The 13,881-nt window shown below is 43.2% G+C and overlaps 1 protein-coding gene across 3 annotated transcripts in view; it reads left to right on the forward strand.

Moving 5' to 3' along the window:
- The window catches only part of ZMAT4 (zinc finger matrin-type 4), a 166,877-nt gene that overhangs the window by 137,651 nt on the left and 15,345 nt on the right, over positions 1-13,881 (forward strand). For all 3 annotated transcript variants that reach the window (XR_008443946.1, XM_054019508.1, XM_054019507.1), the window contains exon 6: positions 11,540-11,636. Coding sequence is in view for 2 of the 3 variants with exons in the window: in XM_054019508.1 (XP_053875483.1) it covers positions 11,540-11,636 (97 nt within the window). In the remaining variant the exon portion in view is untranslated. The remainder of the gene's footprint in view (positions 1-11,539; positions 11,637-13,881) is intronic.

Here is a 13,881-nt window from a genome sequence, read left to right on the forward strand (position 1 = left end):
CTTAAAGTAGCAAACATCAGAAAGTCCTTTTTCACCTGCATACAGTAGTCTTGTTGATTTTTAAGGTGGCTACTCACTCACAGAAGAGAGGTCTACTCCTGTGTATAACACACAAGTTTTAAAAAAATCAGATCCTAACTCAATATAGGAGCAAAGAGTCCTGTGGCACCTTATAGACTAACAGACGTATTGGAGTATGAGCTTTCATGGGTGAATACCCACTTCTTCAGATGCATCCACGAAAGCTCATGCTCCAATACGTCTGTTAATCTATAAGGTGCCACAGGAGACTCTGCTGCTTTTACAGATCCAGACTAACCCGGCTACCCCTTTGATACTCAATATAGGAGGTGCATTTCCCTCCCACATGGCTTTAAATATGTTTTACAGTGAATAAGTAATTGGTAAGAGCAGCTTCCAGACAGAATTTTATAGGCGTAGGAGAAGCATAGTCATTCCATCACTATGATTATGGAAGCTCCTGAAGAATCTCTTGAGGTCTGAAGATGCTTCTTAGCAACACAGGAATTGTCATAGTGGATCAGTCCAGCCATTCATCTAGTTCTCAACTAGTCCCTGTAACCAGTCAACATCTGAGGAAGGGAGGGACTTGGGCTGGTCCAATAAGCAGTGTCTCATTGCTTCTCTTGTTCACTTTTTACTTGAGGGGCCAGTACTACTCTATTCACTTCCCACACAGTACATACAAGCAATTAGCCCGTGTTTAAAGATTGCAGCATTTCTCTCTTCCCATCTTTGCTTGCTTTAAGAGATGGATTTCTGAAAAGATTTTTTGTACAGAAATTTGATTTGACATCTGTTGGATCTTACCAATTACCTTCAGCACTTAAACTATAGTCTGTCTCAAAGGAGATAATCATAAAATGAGGCGCAGGAGAAGATTGAATGGCTTAGATGGCACAACGAGTGTGTTGTGCTCTTTTGAGTGGTCTGCTGCAGTCACATTACCTCAAAAGCTGATTGACTTAGTAGTCTTTACAGCAACTTTTACTAAATGTTCTGACACTGCTGGAGTCACTGGAAAATAAATCTGGACCTTTGGATACACATATATGCTTTTATGTCCTTGAAACTGTCATTTCATCCAGTGTCGAGGACAGAGATATACACACTTGCCTCAGACTAATGCAATTATGTAGGCTGGGAAAGCTTTGATTTGTTAACACTGCAAAAGCTAGTGAGTTCCTTTTGTAATTTAAATTACCAATGACCAAGGGGCTTCCAGTTCAATGAACAGGGTAAGGGTTCCTTTTTTGTGCATTTCCATTTTTGAATCAGACTGCAATAGAAGGAAAGCTTGACTCTTCTGTCTCTTAGTATCCAAATAATGATTTCCTATTCCCATATATAGAAGAAGCAATTTAAATAGTCAGATGGAATTCCTTATTATTTTAACCCCTTTAAATATTCTAGAAGGGTCTTATTGCCTTTGAGAAAGATTTGCTTGTTTCAGTAGCCATTCTCTCTCTGTTTCACCAGTTTTCACACTTAGATGGTTCTGGGTGATATTGTCAAAAGGTGGCATGCAGCTTTTTTAATAAATGGTGATTGAGTTGTAGTAATGAGGAAAGAGGTGGATCCAGTTATACTTGGCCAAAAAGTGTTAACGTTATGTTGATAGCAAATTTATAATCTCAGAACTGCTAAAGACTCTGCAGTGATCTTGCTCCCAGTGAAGACAACCATTTACTTCAGTGGGAGACAGCAGCAGGCCTGTGGTTTGTATTGTGTGCACATGCACCATGAGGACACTGACTCATGGTATGAGTGTGCTGCTTCATGAGTGATGGGGAGAGAAATTTGTAAATTGATCTGACACTCACAGCATGAACAAAAGGAGCACGGTTCATATGAAATTTGCCCAATGACGTTTTTAACGTCATTCCAATTCTTTGTTTTTCAGCAAGTGAATTGTTTGTTTGTTTTTATAGCAGTATATCTAAAATGTGTGTGCATATATCTAATGCTGAAATGAATATGTATATTAATATAAATCAATCTACTCTTTCTACAATCAAACGTTCTAGCAGGAGGAAAACAAGACATCCCAGTTGTAAATCTCAGCATAGGATGAGATGACGCTAAGTACATTAAGAATGCCTTAGGACTTTGGATACTTCTGCATGCTGGCTGGCTGACTGATGTATAGGACAGGATCCTGCTATTAATCATACTCTATAACTTTGACACAGGACTTTTCCTTCTGGGAAAAAAGCTTTCAGTGTCCCCAGTTAAGAGCTATAATTGCTGGCAATGCTTCCACCTACACAAGTAATTACGATTCAATAAGACTGTTAGTGTATGCTGTTCAACTAGCAACGGAGCATTAAAACCTTATTAACTTAATGTAAAGTGTTACCAACTTCCTATCACTGCAGTCCTGATTGCTGACTAAAAGTTTAAAACCTGGCTTCATTGAAAGCCCCAGTTTGCAAAAGGAGGTTCTGAAGAGCATTTGGTGTCAGTAGGGATTATTCAGTCTTGGTGTTCCCCCATCACTGTGACAAGACTATGTTGGTCTCTTTGCCTCCATTTGCAGTGTGGTGGAGAAATAGATTCTAATAGCTCTGGAGGGAGCATTGAGTTATAAATGCAGAACATTGCTTGGTCTTTGCTATGGTGCTGGGAGCAAACTTTGAGAAATAGGAGCATCCATCCATATGTTTGCAATTTCTGTTCTGCTCCTGACAGCGTCCGGACTATCCTCTTGCATTTAGAAGAGTTGCTGAATCCTTTTATTTTCTATACTATATAGAAGGGGTTCTCTACATTTTTCTTGCTGAGGCCCCCTCAACATGCTATAAAGACTCCACGGCCCACTGGGCCACAACTGTTTTTCTGCATGTAAAAACCAAGGCTGGCATTAGAGGGTAGCAAGCAGGGTAATTGCTCAGGGCCCCATGCCACAGTGGGCCCCGTCCGTGTAGCTAAGCTGTTCAGGCTTCAGCTTCAGCCTCGAGTGGCAGGGCTCAGGAAGGTGGAGCTTTGGCTTTCTGCCCTGGACCCCAGTGAGTCTAATGCTAGCCCTGCATGGAGGACCCCTTGAAACTTGCTCACGGCCCACCAGGGGGCCTCGGATCTCTGGTTGAGAACTGCAGTGGTTATTTGGCAGTGTCAGTGTCGTCTGTGTGTTTTTAAAAATACCATGAACTTCAAATTAAATATCCTTTAAATATTTGTAAAGAAGATCTTAACATGATATGTGATTATTTTTTATATAGACAGAAATAAGAGGAGAAAAAGCTACTTGAGAAAAATGGCAAAAAGTTAAGTCTAAATTATTACACATGGCAGAAATTTTTAACTTTTGAAGTTCAGGATAGAAAGTTGAGTCAGGAAAATCCTCTACCTTGATGTGTTGTCCACTTGGGAGAAAAATGGCCTTATTTCTCAGCGTTCATTCAATCTGATTCTGTGGGGGACTTTTCATTCCCACTGTTTTTCATATCCTGACTAAATCCAAAGCCAACCCTGCCAAATTCATACTTCACATGTCATTCCAGTGTTGAAATTAGAGATGATTCAAGTACTTGACATTTCAGTTTGTATTTTATTCCAAATTCAAAAATGGGCCTGTTTTGCCAGATAATAGCCATATTTTGAGACTATTTTTGCACAAAAATTGGCCGATTTCCAAGTGAAAATTGGCCCTTTTTGAGTGAAAAGCAAAATAATAAACTATAAGAGTTTTGTTGGTATGTGATAACAGCCACATCACCAGATTTCCCAAAATCAAAATTAATGGGGCAAGAAGTAGTCCATAATTATATGCCCAATCATGACCACATTTAGAATCCCATAAGAAATAGCCACTTGTTCAGTAAATTCTATAAACTTTAGGAATATTTAGATTCTCATCCCTACTACTATTTGTTTTTTAATCTGAAAAAATACTCTCGGTTGTATGTCTACCAACATCATCCCTAGATACTGCAGTGATTAGAAGCCATATAAATAAAATAAAAAATACTAGAGAAAATCAGAACATCTTTATGAACATGTAATAGACAAAAATGAATTTTTTTTGTTAGAACTGGTGATTTTATAGGGCTCACAGCAGAGTGGGGGAAAAAGTCCTATATAATTATATATTAGCCATAAATAGATCAAATTTAAGGATGCCATATATTACATATTCTGACTGAATTACTGCAACTTTTTATAGTTTTAAATATTTGAAGTGCATACCTATGTCTGTGGGGGAAAATATACTGTGGAAAGTCAAGAGGTGACCATTACATGGTAAATTAAAACAGGGCTTACAAAGTTCAGCAGTCCATAGCTAAAAATTCCACAGCTCTGGCTTTTCTAAACAGGGCTCTTCAATTAAGCTTAAAATGTTCTGTTCAGACCTTCACACAAGTGAATCGCTGCAAACCAGAAATCCAACCACCAAGCCTTTCTGAACTTTGCAATTTCATTTTCTTGTTCGAAGAATATAAGTGAAATTACTGTAGCATAAGCAGTTTGCTGTAAGGCCATTGTATAATATCAATGATAATACAGTCTGAGATACCAGGGAAATTAGATGGTTAAAATATATTTTTTAAAGGGAGGGGAGAGATTAATCCTAGAAAAAGCCCCTCTTTCACACACAATTCTAAAGGAGGCCACAAAATAGGGAAATTGTAAGCATGAGGATCTGTATTTAAGTATTTCATTTATGTAGAATTTTGCTTATAGGGAAAAAAGCCTTGGGATTGCCATCTCCTTTTCAAGGACATCCACAAGGGATACAAGCATTTAACATAATATTCAGTTCCTCCCTGCCTTTTCAATGAAAACATGTTAAATGACTCACATAAGTGACTTTCCGTAATGCTTTTTTGAAACCTGCACGCTGCTTTTTCAAAGAGAAGAATAATGGAGTTGAGCTGGGTGTACTTTTTAAAGAGAAAGGAACCTTCCTTCTGGGACCCAGGCATGCTAGGAATTATATTGTGTCTCATCGTCTCCATGCCTAATTTGCTCCTTTCAAACAAACAAAAGTTTTTTTCTTTTCAGCCCTGTAAACAGTGTAGGAGCTGAAAGCAAGTTGAGTCCTTTCCTTCTCATAAATCAGTAATAAGGGCTCTGTAAGCCAAATTATGATCTGAGTGACTGTAAGAGTAGCCACTAAGAGTCTGGGGATACTGACCCTTGCCATGTAACAGGGTTGTAAACTTGACCAATGCCAACTGACTGGTACCATGAAGTAAAGAGCAGTTTCTTGCCAGTACTCCTGCGTGTGATTCCTTTATGGCAACACCCAAGTGCCCAGTTTCCTTCAGCAGCTTTGCACAGGTTGAACCAGCTTATACCCAGGGCCGGCTCCAGGCACCAGCCCACCAAGCTTGTGCTTGGGGCGGCACCTGGAGGGGGGCGGCGCGGTGCTCCGACTCCGGCCACCGGGGAGAGCGGAGCCCCGACCGGGACTCGCCGCCCTCCCCCTGGCGCTCTGGCCCCCGGGGACAGCGGAGCTGCGGCCGGGACTCGCCCCCCTCCCTCCGGTGCTCTGGCCCCCGGGGACAGCGGAGCTGCGGCTGGGACTCGTGCCCCTCCCCCCGGCACTCTGGCCACCGGGGAGTGCGGAGCCCCGGCTGGGGCTCGCTGCCCTCCCCCTGGGGCTCCAGCCGCCCTCCCCTGCCGAGCTGGGGGCGGGGGGGGGGCGGCCGGAGGCTTTTTTGCCTGGGGCGGCAAAAAAGCCAGAGCCGGCCCTGCTTATACCGTAGGAAACAATATTGTTGACGTTGATGCACAAGAGGGAGCAGGATCCAGCTCAGTCTCCTACCTGTGTTGACTGGACACCTGAGTCAGACTGGACTCCATGCACAGGGAGCAGATCTGTTGAGTAAGAAGGTGCCATTATTACCCAGTGACTATTCAGAGCAGTCCCAGGCTTTAAGAGAAAAGCACCTCAGCACTGCAGGCCAAAGAGGGGCGAGAAATTCCTTCCTGCCGCTGGGCAGTGGTCAGCATTACTATAAGAGTATGAATCTCTCCTTACTGGGCTCCTGTCTCCAATCTTCCTTCTGGCTGCAAGAGTGGACAGTAGCCAGATCCCAGAGATAGTGAAGGACTCTGCCTGCTTCCTTGCCTCTTTATAGTGAGGGAGGGCGGAGGGGGCCAGGCCGTAGCCAATTAGGCTGATGTAAAAGGGCTGCTGCCAATCATCCTGCCCTTTTCCTCACCTGAGCCTCTGCTGCCTGTCCTGAGCAGTGCTCACAGTCCCACTCCGACTTCCACGGGAACAGGATCAAGCCCGTGGTTTGCAGCATTCTGTGGCCCTGCAGCAAGGGATCCTGTCTTCTCCCCATTCCCTTGTCTCTAGATCTGGGGCTGTGCCATGTTCTTTTGCTAGCTCTGCTCACCGCTGTACCTAAACCATTCCAGCAAGGGCCGCTGTGAAATACTGCGCCTCGACTGCTGGGGCAAAACAGCGGAGCTCTCAGCTTGCAGTCAAGCTTTCTTAAGGATGGGCCCAGGATGCTTTAATTATTATTCAGACATGTAAATGTCTGTGCTTTGTGCGGTTTCGTTCGTTACTGTAGCAACTTGAAGCTTTATGTGATACCCCCCTTGTATCCTAAATGGCCTGTCCTCAGTGGTGGCACATTCAGTAAGCCTTTAAACAAAACCTGGATTGCAATTTATCCAAGTCTTTTTGTCCATGTCAACTTGAATAGTTGCAACTGAATTGCCACTCTTACAGGCTACTGCCTATTCATATGCATTAGCACTTTCCAAGGTTAACATTGCCTACAAGGGATATTCCTAAAGAGAGAGAATAAAAGGTAGCCCAGTTTCATCTTTGGGGATGTGCCCCCAATTATGATAAGCTGCAAGAGCTTCCTCATTCTGCTACAAGGAGACATTGTTGAGTAGTAGATCACAGAACTGGGAGTTCGGACTCTTGGGTTCTCGTCCTGGTTTTACCAGTGATGTGTTCTGTGACAAGCCACGTAATCACTCTGTGTCTCAGCTTATCCAGGTGTAATACAAGTGTACTAAGGGGTGTTGTGAGGCAGAGATAACTTTTGTTGAAGTGCTTTGAAATCCTCCAGTGAAAGGTATTCTATAAGTGTAAAGAGTGATTGTCGTTGCGATTCTTATTCTATAACATAACCTTTTAGTTTCTGCCATGAAAAAAATTAGGAGCCACGCTAACCCCCCCATTTCCTGACCCAGATCACTCATTTATGAAAACAGAACAAGACCAAAAATTAATTGAGCTCTACATTGTCAGTAACCTTCTGTAGATCTAAGGAAACTTCTCCAACAATATCGCTTTATTCCGTGGTTGTAGAAAATCACTGAAGAATGTTTGGGATGAAAACCTGTCCAATAAGATGAAACGAGAACATTAGTATATAAATAACTACTTGATCTGTCATGCGCTAAGCAGCCTAACATCTTCTCCAGACAAGGGGGGAGCTCTCCAAGACCCCAAGTCTGAATACCTGGGGTTTGGAACACAAAGCACAGTTTTTCCATACTGTTGCAAATAAAAAATAATGTAAGGCACTTTGGAAAGACACTAGGCAGCATGCTATCCTAGGAAGTGTGTTTTATCACCACCTCTCAGATTACCAGTGCAATTCGTCTTCCAGGGGCCTATTTGTAAATTTTCAGCTTTTCAGAGCGGGGCCATTCTTTATTTCTGTGTATTGCACAGCATTGAGCACCCTGTCAGCATTAAATAATAATTTTTGGCAACAGAGATTTTTACCAGGCCAAAAAAAATAAAATAAATTCACTTTCAGAGCAAAGCTTTGGGTACAGGTTACTCTGTATCTTCTTGGAGATCCCAGGATGACTCTGGTTTTCAAGCTTTATTCCTATTCTTTATCTATTTCCTTAAACAGCTCTGAAAGTTTATATGTTACTCATGAACCATTTGAGCCCATTAACTTTAGAAGACAACTTGGAACAATATTGACTGGAAAGGACAGTATTGGAAGGGAATCTGCAGTACCCCTGCCATTCACAATATCAAGATGCTATTACAAGATTAAATTTTTATATTAACCTTCGAACTATTTCAATTTTTCACTGTAAAGTAACCTTTTATGGGGTGCACAGATCAACCTCCACCTTCTGAACCTGCCTGTTTGTGTTTGTATTGTACATTAGCAGGGCCGGCTCTGGCTTTTTTGCCGCCCTAGGCAAAAAAGCCACCCCCCCCGCCTCCTCCCCCCCGCCAGCATGGCAGAGCGCCGGGAGGAGGGCGGAGAACCCAGCCGGGGCTCTCCACTCTCCCCGGCGACCAGAGCACCGGGAGGAGGGCGGAGAGCCCCCGGAGGCCAGAGCGCCGGGAGGAGGGCGGCGAGCCCGGCCGGGGCTCTCCGCGGCGGCCAGAGTGCCGGGAGCAGGGCGGAGAGCCCGCCGCGGCTCTCCGCTCTCTCCGGCGGCCACAGTGCCGAGGGGAGGGCGGAGAGCCCCCGGCGGCAGGAGTGCCGCGGGGAGGGCGGCGAGCCCAGTCGCGGCCCCGCTCTCGGGCCGGAGCGCCCCGCCGCGCCGCCCCCCTCCAGGCACCGCCCCAAGCACATGCTTGGTGGGCTGGTGCCTGGAGCCGGCCCTGTACATTAGTTGACAAGTTATTTACTATCAGACATGTCTTCAGAAATAAGTTGCAGTAAAATGTAACTCTAGAGCACATCCCTGATAGCCTTTCTCCTCTTTGCATTGCACTTTACATCATAATGTTTATGAAATTGTGCATCCTCACAGCAGTGTGTGCATGTACTCTTTGAATAAATAAATCTTCTCTATGGTGAGCATCTGAGACCTCATTCAGAGGAATTTTACATGCCCAAATTGCAATTTAGCCCAGTTTGAACAGCAAGGCCAGGCCACATGTTGATTTCCTGTATTTTAGTTAGTTCTTTAGCTCCGAGACTTTCACATGAAGATGCAGAGAAATTCTCCTTGCAATTTTGCTCATAAATCTTTGTGCATCTCCTACTTTTGTAAATGTGTATTGTGACAAAGTTCCTCCTCTATCTTGGTGGTTCCTGCGTTTATTGGTGGATTTTCTTGTCTCAGAGATTCATCATCTGGGTTGGGAAACAGCCCAGAGGCCTTCCTCTCTGGAAGAACCCACAGTCCAGGTCAATTGGGAGGTTTGGGGGGAACCCGGGCCCGCCCTCTACTCCGGGTTCCAGCCCAGGGCCCTGTGGACTGCAGCTGCCTATAGTGCCTCCTGTAACAGTTGCATGACAGCTACAACTCCCTGGGCTACTTCCCCATGGCCTCCTCCAAACACCTTCCTTATTCTCACCACAGGACCTTCCTCCTGGTGTCTGATAACGCTTGTGCTCCTCAGTCCTCTAGCAGCACACCCTCTCACTCTCAGCTCCTTGCACCTCTTGCTCCCAGCTCCTCACACTCCCACCACAAACTGAAGTGAGCTCCTTTTTAAAATCCAGGTGCTCTGATTAGCCTGCCTTAATTGATTCTAGCAGCTTCTTCTTAATTGGCTCCAGGTGTCCTAATTAGCCTGCCTGCCTTAACTGGTTCTAGCAGGTTCCTGATTACTCTAGTGCAGCCCCTGCTCTGGTTACTCAGGAACAGAAAACTATTCATCCAGTGACCAGTATATTTGCCCTCTACCAGACTCCTGTACCCCACTGGTCTGTGTCTGTCACAGTATGCATCTGTTTAATTGCCTGTTCCCTGCCCTGCAGCCTAAGCCTGGAGGCAGAAACGTGAATTAGGTAAACAGTGCAGTTTAAACTAAGCACTTGCCCTGTAGAGGAACAACTTTGTTACAGGAGGAAATACAGACCATAATGAGTGCTTGTATTTTAAATAGATGAGCAGTTAGTTCGGTGAGGTGGCAGCGTGTACACAGTGGCACATTCCCATGCAGTATCTCCTCTTGCCCTTACTTGCTCATTTAACTGATCTGTTGCACGTGCAGACTATGCCTCCTGTAGTTCACATCATGATAAAATGCTAAACATTTACTTAAGAAACCCCATTTAGCTGTAGCAATTGAATAAACAATACAATAGAAAGCAAAAGGCATCAGTTAGTGTTATTTTTTAAAAAAAATACATGCTACATGAAAACATTTACACCGGTGAGCCCACTGAGATGTTGTTTCTTGTTCAGTGGTATTCAGTTGACCAGCAGCCAGACGAGCACCTATATAAATAGCAATTACTGTTTTTTATTGCAGCAAAGAACAGGAAAGCTAAAATTAGCGTGTCAGGAATTGCCTTGTGTGGAAGAGTAGAACACCATCATCAAGAGCCCTAGACAGATATTGCAACCAACTATAAATGTGTCGGGCATCTTAGCACATAGCTCTGGTTTTGATAGGCCTCCCTGCAACATAGATCCAATATTCAAGTGATCAGCTCACCCAATGTGGGGCAGATTTTCAAAGGGGCTCAGCAGTCAACATGCACCCTGCAGATCTGGTTGGTTACAGGACATCTGGTCCCTTTGGAAGATCTGTCCCTGATTGTGTGTGTTGAGCTCTTCTGAACATTCTGTCTATCACTATAATAATAATAATGAGTCACGCTGAACTGTGCCAACTACCAAACAAAATGAGAGAGCGAGAGAGAGAGGCAGAACTTCTCATACCCACCAGTTCACGTACAGTCACTTTTGTGGCAAATCATAGAGGAGGGAGATGCCTAGTCTAATAATAATAGTAATAGATAGGAGACTGGTATTTACTCTACTTCATGGGCTGCAGTGATGTTCTCCCTTATTGCTCAGACTCCACTGATGTTTACATTTCAGGATGCTGGATGTTATATAAGGACATAAGTTGGTAGGGAGGGAATTGTTTTGTTGAGAAGAAATTGGAAATGGTAAGAGAGACGTATGGGTTGAGTGTATTCTAATTAATGAGAATTATGCTGGATTTTTTTAAAACAATCCTTCTTATTTTCAACCTTATTCTCTTTGGGGTGAATTTCATACATGCTTATATTATCCAGCTGCCTTTTTGATTCAAAACATGGTAGGCCATAGAGCCAGCAGGAGTTAATCGCACAGTCTGAAAAGAAATGGATTCTTTTCTCCCTCTGTTCCATGTTCTCTCTGGCTTCATCTGCATTAGGAAGCATTTAGCAAATAAAAGATTAGGCCATTTATATAAAGATGATGATCAAGCCATGTATAGAATGATGATGGCTGTCTCAGTGTCTCAGACAATATGCACAGAGGACAGACAGACAGACAGAGCGAAAGAAGAATAGCAAATTGCAACTGAAAAAACGGGGGCATAAATCCTTAGTTCAGTTGATCATATATGCATTATTTCTTGGGTATTATCGTTGTGTTTTCCCAAGTGGTTAGTTGTTGGCAGGACAAGAGAGAGCTCTTCCTGTGTTACAACGTACAAAAGAGATTATGCTTAAACGAGCTAGGCCACTTCTACAACAGGTCTCTTCTCGGTCAGCCTTTTTTGCTGTAGCTCTCACGTTAGGACACAAAAATGCACAGCTTGTTCCTAATAACTGCTGGTTTGTGTTATTAATAACGTAGTGCAACTAACCATGTTGGGTTTTGTTCACAGGTCTGAAGCGTAGTTACACTTGTAACATCTGTAATGTCACTCTAAACTCAATAGAACAGTATCACGCTCATCTGAAGGGCTCCAAACATCAGACCAAGTGAGTACTTTTCCTATTAGTACTTATCTGTCTGTCTGGTGTGGGTGATAGTAGATGTAGATATAAGAAAAACACGATGCACTCCCATAATGGCTTTCATCCAATGATCCCAAAGTGATTTACAAATATCGACACAAAGATATTGGTAGGTACCTGTAGAGAGAGGCAGGGCTGAATATAGATCAGTCTGACTGCGTTCTTTGAACCTGAAATGCAATGTTGGTTCTTTGTTTACCTGTTCCTCTAGTGCTTTGTTGTAGCAAAGCATTCTGGATATCACTCTTTGGCACGGAAGTCTGATGAGAACAGGCATTCTCACAAGTTTGGAGCATGTTCTGTTTTCAGATAGGTCACAAATACTTTGGGAAGAGGTGGTTGGCGGCCCATACCCCGATTGGGGTGACGGGCATGAGTGAGTGAGTGGTATATTTGGCACTTACGCTTCTCAGCTCAGCCAAAATCTGTGTGCAGAGATGTGAGAAAATTCAAACAAGGAATGAAATTAGCTGAAAATACAATGAATCTCATGCTGTGCTGAGCTTTCTACTTCAATCTCTGCTTTCACTAAGATTTTACTAGTTTAGGTTGGCTTTGGTCTGATGCACCAGATGCATGGTAACCTGATGCATCCTCATGGCTCCACCCAGGTGTAAATCTGCTTTCAGCTTATCGTGGTTTCTAGAAAACCAGTTATGCCTTGATGCCGGACACTTGAACTGATTTTGTGCATTTCAGTTTTGGCTCAGAGGAGTGTGATCTTCCTGCCAGGTGAGCTGCGTTTGAGGAATTTGTGTAACGATGGTTGTTTGGAGGTTAGCATATTACAACAATTAAAAGGGATGGAATACTCCCATTGACCTCATCTCCTAAACAACTTCCACTTCTCCCTTCAGTACCCACCTGAAGTCACATCTCTGTAGAAATTCCCCCCTTCCTTCATTTGTATCTATCAGACCATCCCTCTCCTTAGCTGTTAGCTATGACTTGCTTTATATTTATCTCATCTTTAGGTTGTAAGCTCCTTGGGCAGGGAAAGTTTCTTATCTCTGTTCTCTAAAGTGCTGTGTAAATTTACAGCACAGCATAAACGTTTTATACCCATAACTTGCACTTCTCATAATTTACGCTGGTCTGCACTTTGCCATGTGCAGTCTGTGCTTTAATTTATAAAGAATATTGGACACAGATTAGTCCACTTTCAGTGACTTTGATGGTATGTAGTATCCTTCTGAATACATATATGTTCCCTCTTTAATAAAACTGTATCTGTGTCTTTAGCTCGGCAGGGAGAAAAGGCCAACAAATAAAAACAATAAATAATGCAAAGAAAAGTTCCTAATCCCAGGCAGGTTCCTTAATATTCATAGGACACAGAGTACAGATGTGATGCACAGGGGATGACAGGCTGCAGGACAAAAATATGGAACCTGACAAACAGAGTAGCATCATTTTGCCAGAAAGCAAAAGCAGCTATTGAGTAGGTTTTATGACTTCCTTTAAAAGAAGAAAGGAAATACCCAGGGGGAGAACTGAGAGCCTTCTGTGGGTTCAGGGAGAAGTTTTTCAAAACTAAAACAAAAGCCATTGCATGAGATTAGGGCTGAAGTGCGGGTCTGGACTCAGTCACATAATCCTGTTGAAACATTCTCTCTCCTTAAACACTGAAATATTCTGTATTTGAGACAAACCAAGGAACAGCTGTGAGGTCAGCTTGCCGGTCTGTCCACTTCTCCAGCCTGAAAGATGCATCCTTTTATGTGAAAAGGAAATGGACAGCAGTGACCCACCAAGCTGACATGCCAACAACTTCCAGTCCTTGTACAATCCACAATCAGTCAAGCTTAAAGGCATTGAGTTTGGAGCTTCTCTTGTGCACTCACTACGGGAAGGACATTGAGACTGTAAGGACATTAGATGGTTCCAAGTCAATGTGTTTGTTTTGTGATGTAAAGCAATTACCTATTAGCCAACTTTCTAAGACTTGAGGGGGATCTGGTCTGCCAATTTGTATAAATTATTAAAATAAAATTATAAAGGTACATAGTACCAAAGAGTAGATTAATGAACTAATCTCTCTTAATACACTTTGAGCTTTGGGAATGGTTCCAGGCACAAATATTCAATATTACTCTGACATGAAGGATTTAAAAGGTATCGTTAGTTTCTGAGACATTTTAGGTGGTTTAAGAGGACTCAGAAGTTTTCAGAAGGATAAATCAGGGCCATGCCAAACCAGCAGGGAGAA

The sequence above is a fragment of the Malaclemys terrapin genome, chromosome 2, assembly GCF_027887155.1.
Source record: "Malaclemys terrapin pileata isolate rMalTer1 chromosome 2, rMalTer1.hap1, whole genome shotgun sequence".
In the NCBI taxonomy this organism is placed as follows: Eukaryota; Metazoa; Chordata; order Testudines; family Emydidae; genus Malaclemys; species Malaclemys terrapin.